Here is a 17,548-nt window from a genome sequence, read left to right as displayed (position 1 = left end):
GTCAGGAATCGCCAATGGCTGATGCAGGTACCGCGGTGGTGGCCGCCTTATCCAGACCGCCGAATTTGATACTACCCCTGAATAGATGGATGGATGGACGCCCGAATCACTTGACCACACGCACATTGGCCCCCAACAAGGCTTATCAACGGCTACGCATTCCGTGTTTACCCAAGACTCAAGTCTGAAGGAAACACTCTTTCACTCTGTCCCGTATGCATGGATATTCGCATGATATCCCACCCTTTCTAGAATCATAACCCACAAGCCCCCAGGGTCCTCTCCCCCGAAACCACCCGTTTCAGATATTCTCCCCGTACATCCTGGAAAGACAGATATTCAAGGGTCCAGTCCAGATCTACCCGCCCGACCGCCTACCTGCCTGCCTGCCTGTTGTTGATCAGTTAACCCAAACAAATCCTCACATCTGTATCATACAGAGTCAAACCCGAGAACCCGGAAAAGGAACAAAAGAACTGCGCCGTCTTTCCCCCAAAGGATTTCCCCCCCAAAAACCCGAAGATGTGGTTCTCCCCAACTGTGGCCAATTTGACTCGGCCGAGTACCTTCGCCTGATTCCTTCAACGTAGGCAACATGCTTATATATATGTAATCCATTAGGCTCGAAACAAAACAAATACGAATCCAACAAATGAGAGTTTTTTTTAAAAAAAAGAAATTAAATTATAAAAAAAATTATAAAAAAAAGGCATCTCATCATCCATTTTGCACAACTTCAAGATCAGGGTTAGGGTTGGGCTAATCTTCAACCACGACTTTGACCTCATCATCCAACCCCCGACTGCACCGCAGCCACACTCATGGCATAAAACAAACAACAACGCTATTCATCTCCTTCAACTTCACATAGTCCGAGTTCTCTTGCATCTTGGCGTTGATAGCTCCCTCGCTGCCGGATGGAATCCAAACAGCATGACACACACATCACCACTCAAACCCATAACATCTAAATCCATCTTTTCATCTATGAGAGAAAGACTAAAATGTAAACCTAAAGCCTAACCTCATCCCCCAAACTCCAAGCCTTCTTTTTCCCCCTCCTCTCTAAAAGAACCCCATCCCAGTTCACCTTTTCTCTAAGGCTTCGCACGCCCCATAAATCTAGGATACAAACTGCACGTCCTCACAGTATGCTGGTTGGCAATCCAAGCAATAAACCGCTCCAACCCCAACCCATACCCACCGTGCGGGCTGGTGCCGTACTTTCTCTGCTCCGTGTACCTATAATAACCATCATCATATTAGCATCATCATCATCCTCTAACCCTCCCCCACCCCCCGGCCTAAGAACACATACCAGTAGTAAGGCTCATGCCCAATATCATTCTTCTTATACGCCTCAATCAACTCCTCATAATCAAACATCCTCATCGACCCGCCCACAATCTCACCCACCCCCGGCATCAGCACATCCACCGACTCCGTCACCCTCAAGTCTTTGGGGTCCTTCTGCATGTAAAACGCCTTGATCTCGACAGGGAAATGCGTCAAGAAGATGGGCCGGTTGATAATGTCCGTCATCTTTCTCTCCGCAGCCTCGGCAATGTCATCACCAAACACGTGGGGCTTGCCCTCCTCGTTGAGAATCGGCTCCTCCTGCGCGTTGAGCCAGTCGATCGCGTCGGCGTACCTCATCCGCATAAATGGCCTGCTCGGCTTCTGGAAGCCGGGGTTGAGAAGCTTGAGGTAGGCCGCAGAGGTGGGGTTGGCAAGCACCTTGTCGACGACGCGGCAAATCAGCTCCTCAATGTGCTCGAGCAGGTCGTCAAATTCGATAAAGTCCATCTCGGCCTCGACGTGCGTGTACTCGGATAGATGGCGGCGGGTGAGCGACTTCTCGGCTCTGAAAGACTTCTCGATACAGTAGACGTTGCCGAGCGACTGGATCACAGTCTCGAGGTACAGCTGAGAAGACTGGGTAAGGTAAGCCTCCTCGCCATAGTAGGGAAACCCGAAAAGAGTAGAACCACCCTCAACCTGAGTCTGGACCATGGCAGGAGGCGACACCTTGGTGAACTCCATCTCCCTATAACTATCCACAAACGCCAGCTCAATCGCCTCCCTCAACTTCATCACCGCGCTCGCATTGTCCCCCCTCAGCACCAAATGCCTGTTGTCCAACATGCTCGCTTCCCACGGGTCCTGATCCTTGCTAACCTTGTTGCTAAACGCCTCCAAATCACTCGGCGCACCACCCACCACCTCAAAATAATCCACGTGCAGCTCCCTCCCATCCGGCGCCTCAGCCCCCTCGGGAACCCTCTTCAACAGCCCATACACCGCCAGCGCAGTCTCCTGCGCAAACAACAGCGCATCATGGTTCCTGGTCAGATCCCCAGCAGGAAGGATACACTGCAGCTTCCCATACCCGTCCTTGATCTCCAGAAACGTCGCCGCCTTCTGCACCCTAATCCTGTGAATCCGCCCAAACACCTTGACCCTCTTCCCAATCAGCCCCTCGTCCTTCTGGCTCAGTTTGATCCTCTCCGCCTTGGGGAGCGACTCGTCCTGCTTGAGGACGATCTTCTTGCTGTCCTCCAGGTTCTTCAACCTCTGCAGCCGCTCCTCCTCCTCCTTCCTCGCGGCGTCCTTCTCCTTGGCCAGCTTCTTCTTGTACGCGTCCACGCGGCCGACGGCCTTTTTGAGCGCAGACTTGGCGGGTTCCTCCCACGAGGTGGCAGCGTCCTCCTTCTTGACGAGCGTCAGGTACGTGGGCGCGGGGGTGGTCTCGAGGTGGGTGATGAGGGCGTGATACAGCGACTGGAAGGGCTTGGCCTCGGTGCCGTCGGCCGAGGCGTCGTCTTTGCCCGAGGCGGGGTCGATGTACACCTTTTGGGCAGCGGTGCGGTCAGCGAGATCTTGGGTCGCGGCCATGATTGCGGCGGCTGCTGCTGGTCGCGATAGGTATGTAATGTCCGTGTGTGTCTTTTTGTGGTTGGGGGAAAAGAAAAGAAGAGGGAGAAAGAGAGATGGTGGGGGTGAAGAAAAGCGTATGGCGGGGCACCACTTGTCGATTGAAGGGGACCAGACCCCTCACACAAGGGGAAAAAAAAGGCCAATGACTCAACGGCGCGCACCTTCCGTGGTCGGTAGAGCTATCTGTTATCAAAGCAACCCTCAAAAGCCACAACCTGTAAAAGATAAGATCAAGTTTCACATGATTCACCTGTAACACGTTTCCTTATCAACTTCGCCCCCAGGGGTGAGAAACAGACAAGACACCTCCTGGATTGAGTCAGGGCGGTGAACCTTGAAGTAAATACCAAGCCCTCTTTGTAGATAAGACCAACCTCGGTCCTACACTACGACTCTTTGGCAGCTGCACTCAAAGGATATTTCTCCCTGGTTTGTCGAGTTCGGGTGATTCTCTCCCCGTGTTCATCTCAGAACCCAATCAGACCCCTCGTCCGATTTGCAGACAAACCAGCGGAGTTTTGCTCAGACCTGTTACACATACATGACCCGGATATCAATCAGTCAGAATCAAGTGTAGCTCTCCAATACCCCGAGTTATCAAAAAATCAGCACAAGTAAACAAAACAAAAAAATGGTAAGCTTTGATTCAATTGCACTCCAATCACCAAACTGTCCTATCGAAAGCTTCCTGTATTCTCGGAGCAGGTACCTTACACGGTGGCCCACCCGCGCAGCAACAAGGGGAGGGGAAGGGGGATAGAATCAAGAAGGAAGAAATGTGCTAAACAGGCCGTGGAAGAGATACCAAGAAGTTGTTCGACTGGGTTTGGAAGATGGGGAGGAAATTCCGTAGAAGAAAATGAAACTCTGTTCCAGCCTGACCATTTCGTTCCCAGCTTCGGAGAAGGCATCTCCCATACCAGAAATTACCCATGCCTGTCCCGGACCCAAGCAGCTGAGGACGGCGGTTGGCGCATAGTTCGTCGTTGAAGATCGAGGCTGCCGTTCAAGGTAGGGAGGGGGATGAGAATAGTGGTGCGTAGGTATCGGGGGGTGTGCGTGTGTGTGATGACGATAATGATGATGCTAAATCCCAGGCCTGTAGCGTTGCCGCTTTATGGTGCATTGATCTCTAGAAATCACCCAACCTGCCAGAGGTCTATTTGGTTTGCTGAAGACAGGGCTGGGTTAAATCAATGTCCAGATTCGCTCTTCCAACTTTGACGCTGCTTTCCACCCTGGGTGGTATTTTGACTAGACAACAAGATATATCCAAACTCGTGACTCAAAGAATCTGGCACTTGTGGCGGCTCTTCTTGGGTGTGGGTGGTTCTAAGGCAGCAACAATAGCCTAGAGCAATAATTGTCAGTTTTTTTTATTCTTTTTTTCTTTTCCAAGGCAAGAACTCTGCCATCACCTACCTCATCAAAGACATCCTTCAACTTGTACTGCGTGAGGGCACTGCACTCGACATATTTGACAGCACCGAGATCCTTCGCCATCCTCTCACCGTCGGCTTTTGACACGGGCGACATCTTTTGCTTGGCCAGCTTCTGCTGGACCGAAGGATCGTCACGCAAATCCACCTGAGTGCCGACGATCAGGCAGGGAACGCCAGGGCAATGGTGGTGCACTTCGGGGAACCACTTCTCGCGGACGTTTTCGAACGAGGCCGGAGATGTGACGCTGAAGCAGACCAAGAAGACGTCGGTCTGTGGATATGAGAGAGGACGCAGGCGGTCGTAATCTTCTTGCCCGGCAGTATCAAACAGGCCCAATGTGTACGGCTCATCTCCGATCCTACATAGTTCTCGTCAGAACAAAGGGCAACAAGCAGCGGGTTTGCATGTGGAAGCACAAGCGTGTCTCGGGTAGGGCGCCATGGCAACTCGTCGTGACCATGTCGCCAGCGGGATAAGGGTTTCAACCTACATGACTGTGACGGCATAGTTGTCGAAGACGGTCGGGACATATTCCGAGGGGAACTTGTTTGTTGTATAGCTGATCAGAAGACAAGTCTTTCCGACAGCACCGTCACCGACGACCACGCACCTAGGTTATCGCAGTACATGATTAGCAACAGGCTCTTGGAACTATAGATTTGCAAACGGATGCGCCGGCTACAAAATCGCTGTCGGGAGACGCGTCCAGGATGGAAATGTCGCTGTTCCGAGCCATGATGGTCGAGTCGAGTCGAGTCGAGCGGTGTGGACTTGATCGGACTCGGCCGCATCGCGTGGGGAAGCAGTCGGTTTGTGTTGGCAGCGACTTATAGAGCGCAGCTTGCGTCAGGCTGGGAGGGAGAGTAAATAAAAGGGCTCACACACTTGATGGTTCCTAAAACCATTTTGACGGATGGCACAGGGCTCTCGGTTTGTCTTGCCGGGCTGTTCGATCACAGGGCTCTATCGTCGACCGCCTCTCGTTCAGAAGCCTTGCGTCCAACAGCAGCTCTCCCCTTATCGCGCGACTGAACAGCTCAAAGGGAATGGACCCGGCAAATGCAATTCGAGGGTGCGAAGGGGACCGATGTGGAGTCGGTAAGGGATGCGATGGGGGGGAAAAGCGGGAAGGTCAAATGGGTGTGGTGGTGGCAGTGGGCAGCGGGCAGCAGCGGGCGATGACGAGGTGTGTGAGGTCTGAAAGTAATTCGTCGGTGTGTGGTATGCGGCTGTCGACGGGTGACTGACTCCTGCACGGACAAAGAAAGACGACAACCTTGGACTGAACGAAGGCGGGACACAGCGTGGAGCAAGATGAGCAATTGGGTTTCTTGGGGGGGGGGGGAAGAGACGACAATTGAATTTACGGATACCGAAGGGGGGGATGGTGGTTTTGTTATGCAGCCAGGCCAGCAACCTCGTAAGATTACAGGCCGTGAGGGAAGCACGAGCATAGGAGTGATCAGTGGGCGAGTTCCTTGTTTAGGTCGTCCGCTGCCTGTGGGGGAGTGGTAACCGAACACCGTATTATTACTAGCGCAGTACTATCACCCGCGCTAAAGTCCTACTATCAGAACTTAGCACAGTTACGCCTCGCTGTAATTCGATACGCCTCTTGAGAGCCAGGGCAGCGATAGCTCTTCGCATCCACTTGCCTCTTTCATGGCAAGAGAGGAAATAGGACTGGGAGCACGAGAGTGGGAGAAGTGGGAGAAGTGGGAGAAGTGGGAAAGTGGAAGAAGTGGGAGAGAAAAGCACATCATTTTTATGAACAGGCGTGTTTGTGCAGTCCTGTCCTATCAGAGAGGCAGCAGTCTCATCAGATGCCAGCTCACTCAAGAAGGGGGGACCAGTTGCACGGCGGACGCCTGGCCGCGGCACCAGGGTTATGGCCTCCGTAGCTTGAAGAATGCATGTCTTCAGTGGTACAACTGCTTCCATTGCATAAAAGGTCTGCAGTAGAGGCATTCACAGTCCACCTTGGCAAGGGTCCTGCAGTTGGAGTAGGTCCTGCGTGTAATTACTTGTTATACATGAGACAGCAAACAGCCATCAGCTGCCTCGGAAGCACTATCCAAGTTGATGAAGCTGAGACGGAGCCGTGCTTATCGCGGAATAAACAATTAAATGGTGGAAAGTGGGGCGTTTGGTCTTTCCAACATCTCACAACGCATCAGCTCACTTCAAGCTCACTTACTCACTCGTCAACACCACACATCGATAACTTCAACCAAGATGTCTACCGACAAAATCGACTCCCTCCTCCAACAATACCTCCTCCTCCTCAACGAATACACCACCCTCCGCACCACCCTCAACAACCTCCAGTCATCCCTCTACCAGCACCTCGCCCGCGCCAACTTTTCCGCCCAACCCGGCGTGAGACACTACGGCCAAGACTACTACGATGAGCGAATGCAATCCACCTCCCATCTCGACATCACCATCTCTTCCGAAACCGACACACCCGAGTTCAGCCTTGTAAGACCACCAGTCACAAATGATAAACCATCAGAGAAGCCAAAACCCAACGACAACACCAAAGAGCAACCCCAAACTCAGGACGGGCCAGGATCAACACAGCATGCCAACAACAGCAACCCATCGTCACCACATCCACCGCCCAAAGATGAAGCTGGTGATGGCAAGGCCAGAGACGAAGCAGAGTCGAAAAGGGATGATTCGCAACCAACCCCAACATCAAAACACAAGAACTCCACCAACCCCCTCCACTGGTTCGGCATCCTAACCCCCCTCCCCCTCCGCCTCGCCCAAGCAGACGCCAAAACCGCCGTCGAGGATATCATCCCCAAACTAGCAACCCTCAGCGAGCAGATGAAAGCCCTCGAAGTTGAAGTCAGACGTGAGAGAAAGAAGAGGGCCAAGGCCGAGAAGGAAGAGTCCAAACAACAAAAAGATCAAAACAGAGGCCGCTGTGGAGGTATAAGCAACTATCAACCTAAACGTGTAAAGTAAACAGATAAAAATAAAAACTTGACGAGTAAAACGACGGGCAATCTTGAGCTGGTCTAAAAGATGATAGATTCAAACTACGTAATTGAACAGTTTGCTTCCGCTGTTATGCCAACATCACTGCTGGTTTATTATGTTTTCTTTTCCTTGTCATCATCATCATCATCATCATCATCATAATACCAATACCCATCCTACAACGTCGTATACCTGCCCAACATTTATTAAACTCGCTGTTCAAACCCAAGTGCAACGACACATAGTCTCTTTAACCAACCATCCCAGCCCCGCAAAATCAAAACTAATCAACAAACAACCAACTCTTTTCAAACGTTGTATCAGATTGTTCTTGACTCGGTATCTACCCACTATAACCCGTTTCTCGTCAACATCAGAAGACACCCGTTTCTGAAAACCTCCTTGCTTCTGCCTCGAGCTATATAATATACATACCCACCTACCTAAATAACATATCTAAACTGTCCCAACTTTGACTAACTAACGCAGCCGAAAAAGCCCATAACAATGCTTGTTCAAATACTCTTCCAACATCCATGGTTAGGTATACAACCAACCAACCACCGATTATTCTTTTTCTTCTCTCATCAAAGCAACTTTTTCCTCACCCTCCTAACATATATCCCTCCCTCTTTCTACCCTCCTCCTTGTTTATATACCTGTCTCCTCTTCCTGCCTCTCCAGATGCCCCACCACAAACCTAGCCTGCACAAAAACCACATCCTACTGCGTTTGCACAGGCTGGTGGTGGTTATTCTGGTCAGCAGCCATACCCACCTCCGGGACAGCAGGAGGGGCATCAACTACTACTGGTGACACAATTGGAGGACGAGGACAAGGAGGAGGGTTCATCACCACTCCAGCTGGAGCAGCGGGCGCAGAACCACCACCTGCATGCGTTACAACCTGCCCAGGAGAAGAAGGCATCACAACCGGAGCAGCAGCAGGCACAACAACACCCTGCTGCCCCCCCCCTCCCTCCATCTTCACCACCGACTCCGCCCCCTCAATAGGCACCAACCTCGCCTCCACCACCCCCACCTCCTCCGGCATCTCCCCCCGAGCAACAATCCCGCTCGGCCTGCTCGGATCCGTAAACCTCTCCGGCACCCCCTTCGCCGCAAACACTCCCCATCCCCTCCCCACATAACTCCCCAGCAGCGAGCTCCACTTGTAATCCCCCTTGCTCACCCTCTGAATCTCCTTGTACGCATAACTATTATAGTAATGCAACCCCGTCTTTGGGTCTCGGTATCGGGCAGGATGGTTGGTAATGACACACAGCGGCGGGTGCGCCGGCTTGGCCAGCCGGTTCATCTTCCGACCGAACAAGATCTGGTTCTGGATCTGCTTGTCCTTGATGGCGGCGTCGTCAAAGTTTTGGAGGATGATGCAGCTTCTGGTGACTTTGCCCTGTGGTTGTTGGTCTTGAGCTGGCGGTTCTGGGTTGGTGGCGGCGGACTGGGGGAGAGCTGATTGGGGTGTGTCGGGCTGTTTGGCTGTTGTTGGGGTTGCCGAGACTGGGGCTGCTGATATTGGTGTCGCCGAGACAGGTGTTGCTGATACCGGCGTCTGAGCTGGCGCCGACTTCTGCTGAGCAGGAGTTGACGGAATAGGAGGAGTGGGAATGTTCAGTTTTGGTACAGTTGGTGGTACAGGGGCGGACATAGTTGGGGTAGATAATATGGGCAGCGCTGGTGCGGGAACAGCCGGAGCAGAGAGCGGCATGGAGAGTGGTGATGGGGTATGTGATGTATTGGGCAAAGCGAGGACATTGGATTTCCCGCCTGACGGAGGAAACCCCAACATTGGCATCTGGGCTCCAAGCATTGGGCCAGGTGGTGGTGCGAGAATAGGGGCAGCAAGAACCCCTGATGTGGGCGGTCTCGCCTCTGGTGGTGGTGGTATCGGCGGTGGTGCCATTGAGGAGGCTGTTGGAGGTGTCATTGATAGTACCGGTGCTGCCGGCCCCTTGGGTGGTGATACTGAGGTTGTTGGTGGAAGTGGAGGCGCAAAGACTGGACCTGACGGTGGTGCCGAGGCAGCCGTGGGTATTTGAGCGGGTGGTGGTGGTGGTGGTGGTGAAGGAACTGGCGGTTGGAATGTCCCCAAAGCAGGAACCGGTGCTGGTGCTGCGACGGTTGGCGGTGGTGCGGGCATTGCTACTGCTGGAGGTGTGGGCGTTGAACCTGGAGCAGAGACAGCCGGTGCTGGGCTTGCCAGTGGGGTTGGGAGAGGTGCTGCTGGTGCCGAAACTGGGGCAGTAGATGGTGGCTGCGTTGCTGGAACAGACACTGGTGGTTCCGTGGTTGGAGCGAAGACTGGCCCCTGTGTTGCCGATGTTGATGTCGCTACCGGCACAGCAGGTGAATTCACCGGAGCAGCTGTCGTCCCAGCGTTTGGCGTCTCTGTTGGAACAGTGCCAGCCAACATCTTCGCATCAACCTTTTCAGCCTTGACCTCCCCCTCCTTCCCACCCACCTTCATCTTCTCCCCCTCCACCGGCGTCGTCGTCGGCGTCCCCGGCTCCTCACCAACCCCCATCTCCTTCGCGGCCAACACCGCCGCCGCACTCTGCCTCTTCTTCCTCGGCGCCCTCTCCTCCATCGACACCAAGTTCCCCACATGCTTCCCCTGCCCCTCACTCAACTCTTGAATCCCACTCCAAAAAGTCACCACCGGCCCATCCAGCTTCCGACTATTCAACGCCGCAATCTTCTTCAGCCTCTCCTCCTCCCTCTGCTTCTCCGCCTCCTCCCACCGATTCAAACTCCTCGCATTCCTCTTCTCCACCTTGGCCGCCTCAGCCAACCTCTCCGCCTGCGTCATAGGCGGCTTCTTCATCGCCTCCAGCAACTTGGCCTTCTTCTCCATCCTCTCAATCTGCTTCCTCCTCCTAATCTCATCCGTCACCATCTTCTCATGCAGCTGCTGCTTGCTCATCCTCGTCGTCGACCGCTCCGACGCTCTGGTAGGCATATCCGCTAGCGTAGGCAACCAACTAGCCCTCTCACTCTTCTTCTTCGGCCTCGGCGGCTTCGGCGCCGGGCTGGCAACCGTGCTCCCCGCGTTTGAGCTCCCCGGCGGTTCTATCCTAACCTTTTTGCGGAACTTGGCCGGGATAGCCTCTTGAGTTTTCCTCTTCCGCTGAGCCGCTCTCTTTTCTCTGGCTTGTCTCTCCAGCTCTTTCTCACCTTCGTCCTCGTCGGCGTTGGCGGCATCGTTGTCTTCTTCGTCCGAGGAGCTATCCATTTGGACGTCGGACGCGTCATCTTTGGCTTCGGGGGTGAAGCCGGCGTCGTCTTCATCTTCGGCGAACAAGAGTTCGAGGTCGTCGGCGTCGGCGTCGGTCGAGGTTGTGGTTGTGGTGAGGAGGGGGGCTTCGTTTGCGAGGAGGGCTTTCATGCGGTTGCCAGCTGTGGAGCGCTTGGTGCGGGAGGTGGCGAGCCATTCTGTTTGTTGTAGGTGGGGGGATGGTTTCTTGACGGAGGTGGCGTCGATGTCGGAGTCGGAGTCGGAGTCTGATGAGGATAAAGAATCGAGGACTGGTGTGGAGGGTTTGGTGGAGGTGGTCTCGTCGGGGAGGGGGGTTGGGGGGGTCATTTTTGGGCGATGAAGCCTTCAAGCGGCTGGGTTCTTAATAATAATGATGATTTGGAGCAATTCGAGCCATGGAGAATGATATCAGATTTGTGGTATATCCGACAAGAGGTAGTGGTGTGAGGAACTGGGTTGATGGCATTTACGTTGAACTTGAAAGGCTTCGTTCGTCACTGTGCACCGCGAACAAAATACAGTGGAACCGCGACTCTGAAGATGTGGCAAGGATTTGACACTGGCCAAAAACTGCCGGCCGGCAATGGCGGGAGGTTCCTTACGTAGCTTAACCTTTCAGGCGGGTTTAGCGCTTGATTGCGCCATTGACTGTTGCCCCACCTCGGTCTACAAGCCGCAACGGTGCTCTCGGGGGTGAGGGGGGGGGTGTCATTGAAAGAGACGAGGCGAGCGAGGTCGGATTTTTATTTTCTTTTGACTTGGGTAGAGCTTCAGTTTCTCATTGTTTTCTTTCCTTTAAGTCTCCCGCAGTATAGTTGCCTCATTGGCAACCACAAACCACCGAGAAGATGTTCCGCCCACGTCCCTCCACCATCCGCACCTTTGCGACCACCACCCGCCGCCTCGCCAACGCCCCCCTCCCCCCAGCACCCCCCTCCGACTATCTAATCAACCTCTCCAAATCCCAAGGCGTCGCCCAAGGGCTCACCGGCGCAATCGGCTACACCCCCCTCATCCGCCTGAACCACCTCTCCTCCCAAACCGGCTGCGAGATCCTCGGCAAAGCCGAGTTCATGAACCCGGGAGGCTCAATCAAAGACCGCGCAGCCCTCTACGTGGTCAAAGACGCCGAAGAAAGGGGTCTCCTCCGCCCCGGCGGCACCGTGGTCGAAGGAACCGCAGGCAACACCGGCATCGGTCTCGCCCACGTCTGTCGGTCAAGAGGTTACAAGCTGGTCATCTACATGCCCGACACCCAGTCCCAGGGCAAGATCGATTTGTTGCGGTTGTTAGGAGCTGAGGTCTACCCCGTGCCTGCGGTCGCGTTTGAGAACCCACAAAACTACAACCACCAGGCAAAGAGGCATGCCGAGAGGTTGGACAACGCCGTTTGGACAAACCAGTTCGACAACACCGCCAACAGGAGGGCGCATATCGAGACGACGGGACCGGAAATTTGGTATCAGACTGGGGGCAAGGTCGATGCGTTTACTTGTGCGACTGGTACCGGCGGGACGTTGGCGGGGATTACGAGATATCTCAAAGACAAGTCCAACGGGAAAGTCAAGAGCTTTTTGGCCGACCCCCCTGGGAGTGTCCTCCACTCTTACCTGCAGTCGGGCGGAAAACTGATTGAGAGGTCTGGGTCGAGCATCACGGAGGGTATTGGACAGGGCAGAGTAACCGACAATCTCGCTCCTGATGTGGAGTTGCTGGATGGCAGTTTGCACATCGGTGATGAGAAGAGCATCGAGATGGTGTATAGGTGTTTGGATGAGGAGGGCTTGTATCTCGGTGCCAGCTCCGCGTTAAACGTGGTAGCAGCCAAGGAGGTTGCGGAGAAGCTTGGCAAGGGGCACACCGTAGTCACGGTTCTCTGCGATGGCGCATACAGATATGCCGACAGGTTGTTCTCCAAGAAGTGGCTTGAGAACAAGAATTTGCTGAGCGCGATCCCGGAGAATCTCAAGAAGTACATTGTCCTCCCATAATAAGCATCTCGATACCAAAAAGAAAAGAAATATTGTTACAAGTAAATACTCTTACATATGTACTGGTACATAGTTTGGGAAATATGTCATCATATTTACTGCTCCTCTCTTTTTGAAAGGGGCCTCTCATGGGTTCACTTCCGCTTCCACCTTCTTCTTCTTCTTCTCCGCCTTGATACGCCCCAGCATCTCCTCCGTGTTAAACAACCAGTTATACATGACCTCTCCCGACGCCGGCATCCGCTCGTCCCACTCATACGCCTGTCTAATCTCGTCCTCCAGCGCATCCGCCCTGTTCTGAAGCTTCATCGAAAGACCCGGGTCCACCACCTTGGCAGCCATCTGCAAGCCATGAAGCACAGGCGACACATGGTAAAGGAACTCGTTGCGGTCGAGGAGATATTGTACGTTTTGCGGGTCCTCATACGCAGCATCGGGCTGGAGGTCGAGGATGCCAGTGTTTTCAGGCCAAAAGTGAACCATCTGCTCAGCGTACTGAGTCACCTTCCCGTCCTCATCCTGGCCGTCCCTGGCTTTTACCGCAAGAGTGGCGGCAAGGTTGAGTCTCAAACCGAGGAACATCGGCTCGTGGTAGAAGGGCCTTTGGGTCTTGGACCTGTTGCTAGGCTGGTGCCTCTTGCCTTCGAATTCCAGCAAGTCAATCACTTTCTCCGTCTGCTTGAGCGCCTTCTTTGCTGGCTTAGGATTAAAGCCGGACTCGATCGCCCTTGTCTGCGCCCCTACGAGGAGGGAAGACAGCTTCAAGGGTGAGTCGAGCTTGAAGCCCGTCAGCTCGACCTGTTTGGCGCAGTCGATGACAGCGTCGAGGCGGTCGGCTTGGTGGGCTTTCCTGATGATGTGGAGGGCGAGCTCGTCGTGAAGTTTTCTGTTGGCGCGCTTGAAGCCTTTCAGGATGAGGTGGAGGTTGTGGTAGTCTTCGTGTTGCATGTGTTCGACAGCCTGTCTGACTAGTTTGGATGCGCTGGGAATGTCCTTTGTGGGATCTACGTAGCGGAACTTGTGGATTTCGCCGTCGATTTCCATGGTGATGGGGTCGTTTCGGAGCTGTTCTTTGTATTTGGTCTTGGTGAGCTTGCGCTGCTGCTCCTGGCTGAGGTAGGAGGGGAGGACGATCTTGTTGTAGAGGGTGTCGAGGCGCTCTTGGAGCTCGGGGTTGGAACCCTTTTTGAAGACGATGAAGCCGCCGGCTAGAGTAAGGGGGTAGAGTCAGTTTTAACCCCTCTACAAAAAGAATCTATCATATAGAAGTGCTGTGCTGTACCTCTTTGCGAAGTTACTGAGAATAACCTCCTCTGAAGGCTAGCATTGTGACACACCGTCGTCTCCAATCTCCTCGCTCCGGCCCTGAGGGCACCGGCGCTCGATGTCGTGAACATGGCGCACTTGCACTTGGGCCTGCTTCTCCCCTCGGTTCCAAAGCGGTGTATATCAAATGAGCGTCACAAGAGCTTGAACTTCCTCACCACACCTCGAAAGCCGGTACCGTCGTCCAATCCCACTGCTGGTTGGCGGGTCAGAAAATTTTGTGGAGCCGCACCTAATCCCCTGTCACCCCACCACAGCAGTCTAGTTTTGACCAATCACAGCCCGCAATTCAGGCTCAGGTTCAACCATCTTGAACGTCTCTTCCCCAGACAGCCAGCCGTGAAGGTTGGTAGAGTTGTCAACTAACCCCCTCTCCGAGATCCCGCGGGAGATCACCACACTCACCCAAGATGAACGTCACCCCTCTGGCTAGACGGCCTCTAAGCTGTCTCAAGACCAGCCTCCTCCGCCAGGCGAGAGAACAAAAGATGTTTTCCCGCTCCTTGGCGACAGAGGTTCAAGCTGTTGCTGCTGCTGCTACATCAAAAACACCATCACAAGGCCCCGACCAGAACTTTTGTATGTTTCTCTCTCTCTCTCTCACCCCCTCCTCTCTACCAACTAGTTGCTAACACCTGCAAAACAGACCGACTAGTCGACAAAAAAACCAAGTCCGTCCGCTCCGCCTTCGCCCTCTACCCCCCACCCCTCGCCGCCGCCGGCAAGCCCCTCTCCCCCCCCTCCACCACCAACCCCGTCGCCGCCCTCCACGACCTTCAAATCAAAAAGCTCGACCCCACCGGCGCCCGCACCGCCCTCTTCGCCCGCACCCGCGAGGCCGCCAAAGTAGGCGACATCCTCCTCGTCACCCACCGCCGCGGCGGCGAGCCCTTCGCCGGTGTCTGTCTCTCGATTCGCAGGGCAGGTATTGACACTGCGGTGCTGCTGCGGAACCACATCGGCAAGGTGGGAGTTGAGATGTGGTTCAAGATTTACAACAGGAACGTTGCCGGGATTGAGATTGTGAAGAGGAGGTTGAAGAGGGCGAGGAGGGCGAGGTTGACATACATGAGGAAGCCGAAGCATGATATGGGGAGTGTGGCTGAGTTTGTGTCTGCTTGGAGGAAGAGCAGGAGGGTGTTCCAGACTAAGGGGGCCAAGGGGAAGGCTGCGGGGCAGGGTGGGCAGGGTGGGAAGAAGAAGAAATGAGGGTGAGGATAGAAGGGGTGAAGGGGAGGGGGCAATGGGGGAGGGGGGGAGGGGGGTTGCCTGTGTATATCACTTGTGGAATATTGAAAAAAGATTTGTTGTTGGGTTATGAATCTATTTGGATGCGTGAGAAGGGGGATGAGTGAGATAGGAGGGGCGGGTGGCTTGGAAAAGCCTGTCAAGCAATGATCTTGAAGATGGGTGACATGAGCAGTCATCTCGCTTTTGAGAGAAAGTCCAGTCTCGCATTCTATGAGACAATTTCTCAAGGGCATTGTCGATCTGACTGGTGCAGCTCATATCTGTACAAAAATCCCCTTGAATTAGATACAAGCTCGAATTTGTTACTGTCTTGGAGGTATGTGACCATCGTGTTAGCTCTTCTGGACTCCATTCATGGGTTTGTCATCAGACTCAGGCTCTGTCGATGTTGAACCCACATTCCGAATGGATACAACATCCCAAAAGATCAGCATCAGTGGTTTAGTGGTAAAATCCATCGTTGCCATCGATGGGCCCCGTGTTCGATTCACGGCTGATGCATATTTTGCAACATGCATGTCCTCGGACAATCATGTTGTCAAATATTTTAGTTCTTTTTCACCCGCATTATGCTGTAGGAGTTAACCAAGTGGTGTGTGGTTATGGAATAGTTGTGCAAGGATTTCTCACTGGTGCAGGTATGTATGTCAACAGCTTTTTCTCCTCTCTTGTTGACAGAAATGTCATTTCGCGATTCCTTCACCAGATGAAATCCTTCGGCACAAGGCGGCGGAAACACAGCAGGTGGTTTTCTTTTCCTTTCCCTCCTATGCAACGATCAGCACGAACCTGAAGTCTCCAAATGCCCACCCACCTCGCCCTTTGATTTCAAGTTAAGTTTTTCTACAAAGTCTCCTCACAGACAAAAGGCAAAAAGAAAGCGAAGCTATCCACCGTTTCAACCCCGTACCCGGCCAGGATTTCAATCACCGGCCTGTAGCTACTTCCTCGAATAGATTCGCTCCGGCTCCCCAGGAAGAACCATCCTAGCGAGACTCCGTCCGGGTTTTCACAAGGCAGGCAGAGGCAGGAACACGGGTTTACTTTTGGTGGATTGTGGGTTCTTTTAGTTGAAAGAGGAGTTCCGCTACTTTCGCTGGAAGAAGGGGGGAAGGGAGGTTGTACATATCGTGTGGGTGTTTGCTTATGACGGAGCGGCGGGTCATTGGGGGGGGGAACTTGAAACAAAGCTTAGTAGTTGGGTTGGAAGAATGAGAGTTGGAAGATAGAGTGCTGGAGATGTTGCTAGTATCTGGGTGGGTTGTTCCAACAGGCGCTGATCAGGGTAGGTAGGTGTACACTCGAAACACCTTACACGGTTGTAATTCGTTACCAAGAACTACCTTAACGTTCACCCTCTTTTCTCTTCCTTCAACATCATCTCGATACTTTACATCTAACACAATTAAGTTGTGTAGTGATTAACTCGGACAGTGACTCTCTCCCCCTCTTCGTCTCTCCGTCACTCATCATTGCGCCCAACTTTCTTTCCTCTTGATATCCATATCCGACCTGGGTAATCTCCATCTGGTCTCATTTCCTTCTCCGCCTTGGCGTCTAGCTTTTAAACTCTCCGCTGAATTACATCTAGTCTCCCACACATAAAGCCACATCATCAGATAAAACTACAGTTTCCTTTCACCAACCACATAATCACACCCCTGCAAGAGCTTCAGGACTTATACTCTCCCGACATTGGTATCATCACTTATAGACGACAGCAAGATCAGGGTATGAAAGCCAAGGTAGATGGGGCAGGAGAAAACGGTCGAGATATCTTCCTTGAATGTCATGAGACACCGTCAAGAAGATAATGCGGCAGATGCAGGGCCATGCATGCCTCATCAGATGCTGTGGAGGAAGCAGCTACCCCCGAAGAAAAAGAAAACTCTAGTGCAAGTGTTTTCCAGATTGCTTCAACTCCAAGCCAAAAGAGAAGAAGAGTGGGGAGTAAAAAAGAAGAGAGGACAAAAGATATGGGCGACCCCGGAATCGAACCGGGGTTTCTTCGGATCGTATGTGATGTTTCTTTACAAACAACCACAACGAAGCGTCCTGACCACTAGACTAGTCACCCGGTGAGGTATTATTGATTGATGCTGTGTGGGTGCGGAATTACCCCTCATATTGTTAAGGCAACCGCCACCTTCTTTCAGCCAACCTACCCTCTCCCCCAACACCACCATTTCTTATCCACATCAGTTTTTCCAGCCACAACAGCCTGCAATACCCTGCTTCTCTTTTCTGCGTAATAAAATCATGTCGCAAATAACAAGAAACAGCAACATACCAACAAACGGTAAAAATCTCATTAATAATTACATGTCAACTCA

At 53.1% G+C, this 17,548-nt stretch overlaps 7 protein-coding genes and 2 non-coding genes across 9 annotated transcripts; 3 read left to right on the top strand and 6 right to left on the bottom strand.

Annotated features, from left to right (window-relative positions):
• Positions 1-961: 961 nt before the first annotated feature.
• QC762_709870 (uncharacterized protein) lies at positions 962-2,895 on the bottom strand (the record flags this gene model as incomplete). Its single annotated transcript, XM_062893835.1, has 2 exons — positions 962-1,242; positions 1,319-2,895. 2 exons carry the CDS (start codon positions 2,893-2,895, stop codon positions 1,098-1,100), a joined length of 1,722 nt encoding a protein of 573 aa, XP_062739680.1. The 3' UTR covers positions 962-1,097.
• A 1,327-nt stretch (positions 2,896-4,222) lies between these two features.
• Positions 4,223-6,105, bottom strand: cdc42 (GTPase Cdc42; the record flags this gene model as incomplete). Its single annotated transcript, XM_062893834.1, has 4 exons — positions 5,266-6,105; positions 4,871-4,990; positions 4,360-4,738; positions 4,223-4,288 (listed from the first exon to the last, which is right to left on the bottom strand). Exons 1-4 carry the CDS (start codon positions 5,283-5,285, stop codon positions 4,223-4,225), a joined length of 585 nt encoding a protein of 194 aa, XP_062739679.1. The 5' UTR covers positions 5,286-6,105.
• Positions 6,106-6,615: 510 nt separating this feature from the next.
• Positions 6,616-7,356, top strand: QC762_709850 (uncharacterized protein; the record flags this gene model as incomplete). The annotated part of the gene is made up of 1 exon (XM_062893833.1): positions 6,616-7,356. One exon carries the CDS (start codon positions 6,616-6,618, stop codon positions 7,354-7,356), a length of 741 nt encoding a protein of 246 aa, XP_062739678.1.
• Positions 7,357-8,094: 738 nt separating this feature from the next.
• On the bottom strand, positions 8,095-10,974 carry QC762_709840 (uncharacterized protein; the record flags this gene model as incomplete). Its single annotated transcript, XM_062893832.1, has 1 exon — positions 8,095-10,974. One exon carries the CDS (start codon positions 10,972-10,974, stop codon positions 8,095-8,097), a length of 2,880 nt encoding a protein of 959 aa, XP_062739677.1.
• A 521-nt stretch (positions 10,975-11,495) lies between these two features.
• On the top strand, positions 11,496-12,638 carry CYS17 (Cysteine synthase 1; the record flags this gene model as incomplete). The annotated part of the gene is made up of 1 exon (XM_062893831.1): positions 11,496-12,638. The coding sequence occupies one exon, from the start codon at positions 11,496-11,498 to the stop codon at positions 12,636-12,638; it is 1,143 nt and encodes a 380-aa protein (XP_062739676.1).
• A 115-nt stretch (positions 12,639-12,753) lies between these two features.
• Positions 12,754-14,529, bottom strand: QC762_709820 (uncharacterized protein). Its single transcript, XM_062893830.1, has 2 exons — positions 13,921-14,529; positions 12,754-13,846 (listed from the first exon to the last, which is right to left on the bottom strand). Exons 1-2 carry the CDS (start codon positions 14,033-14,035, stop codon positions 12,765-12,767), a joined length of 1,197 nt encoding a protein of 398 aa, XP_062739675.1. The 5' UTR covers positions 14,036-14,529; the 3' UTR covers positions 12,754-12,764.
• On the top strand, positions 14,216-15,207 carry QC762_709818 (uncharacterized protein). Its single transcript, XM_062893829.1, has 2 exons — positions 14,216-14,543; positions 14,611-15,207. The coding sequence occupies exons 1-2, from the start codon at positions 14,375-14,377 to the stop codon at positions 15,171-15,173; spliced, it is 732 nt and encodes a 243-aa protein (XP_062739674.1). The 5' UTR covers positions 14,216-14,374; the 3' UTR covers positions 15,174-15,207.
• Positions 15,208-15,645: 438 nt separating this feature from the next.
• On the bottom strand, positions 15,646-15,716 carry QC762_0112740. Its single transcript has one exon. It is a non-coding gene; the product is annotated as a tRNA-Gly (tRNA).
• Positions 15,717-17,192: 1,476 nt separating this feature from the next.
• QC762_0112730 lies at positions 17,193-17,292 on the bottom strand. The gene has a single exon. It is a non-coding gene; the product is annotated as a tRNA-His (tRNA).
• Between the last annotated feature and the right edge of the window lie 256 nt (positions 17,293-17,548).

This window comes from Podospora pseudocomata, chromosome 7 (assembly GCF_035222375.1).
Source record: "Podospora pseudocomata strain CBS 415.72m chromosome 7, whole genome shotgun sequence".
Lineage (NCBI taxonomy): Eukaryota > Fungi > Ascomycota > Sordariomycetes > Sordariales > Podosporaceae > Podospora > Podospora pseudocomata.
Note: the sequence above shows the minus strand (reverse complement) of the source record. Positions and strands in the feature narration are given on the sequence as shown.

Coding starts and splice junctions, on each gene's coding strand:
- QC762_709818 (XM_062893829.1), top strand. CDS start 14,375: ATGAACGTCACCCCTCTGGCTAGACGGCCTCTAAGCTGTCTCAAGACC. Junction 14,544..14,610: donor AGGCCCCGACCAGAACTTTT/GTATGTTTCTCT, acceptor CCTGCAAAACAG/ACCGACTAGTCGACAAAAAA.
- QC762_709820 (XM_062893830.1), bottom strand. CDS start 14,035: ATGTTCACGACATCGAGCGCCGGTGCCCTCAGGGCCGGAGCGAGGAGA. Junction 13,847..13,920: donor CTCAGTAACTTCGCAAAGAG/GTACAGCACAGC, acceptor CCCTTACTCTAG/CCGGCGGCTTCATCGTCTTC.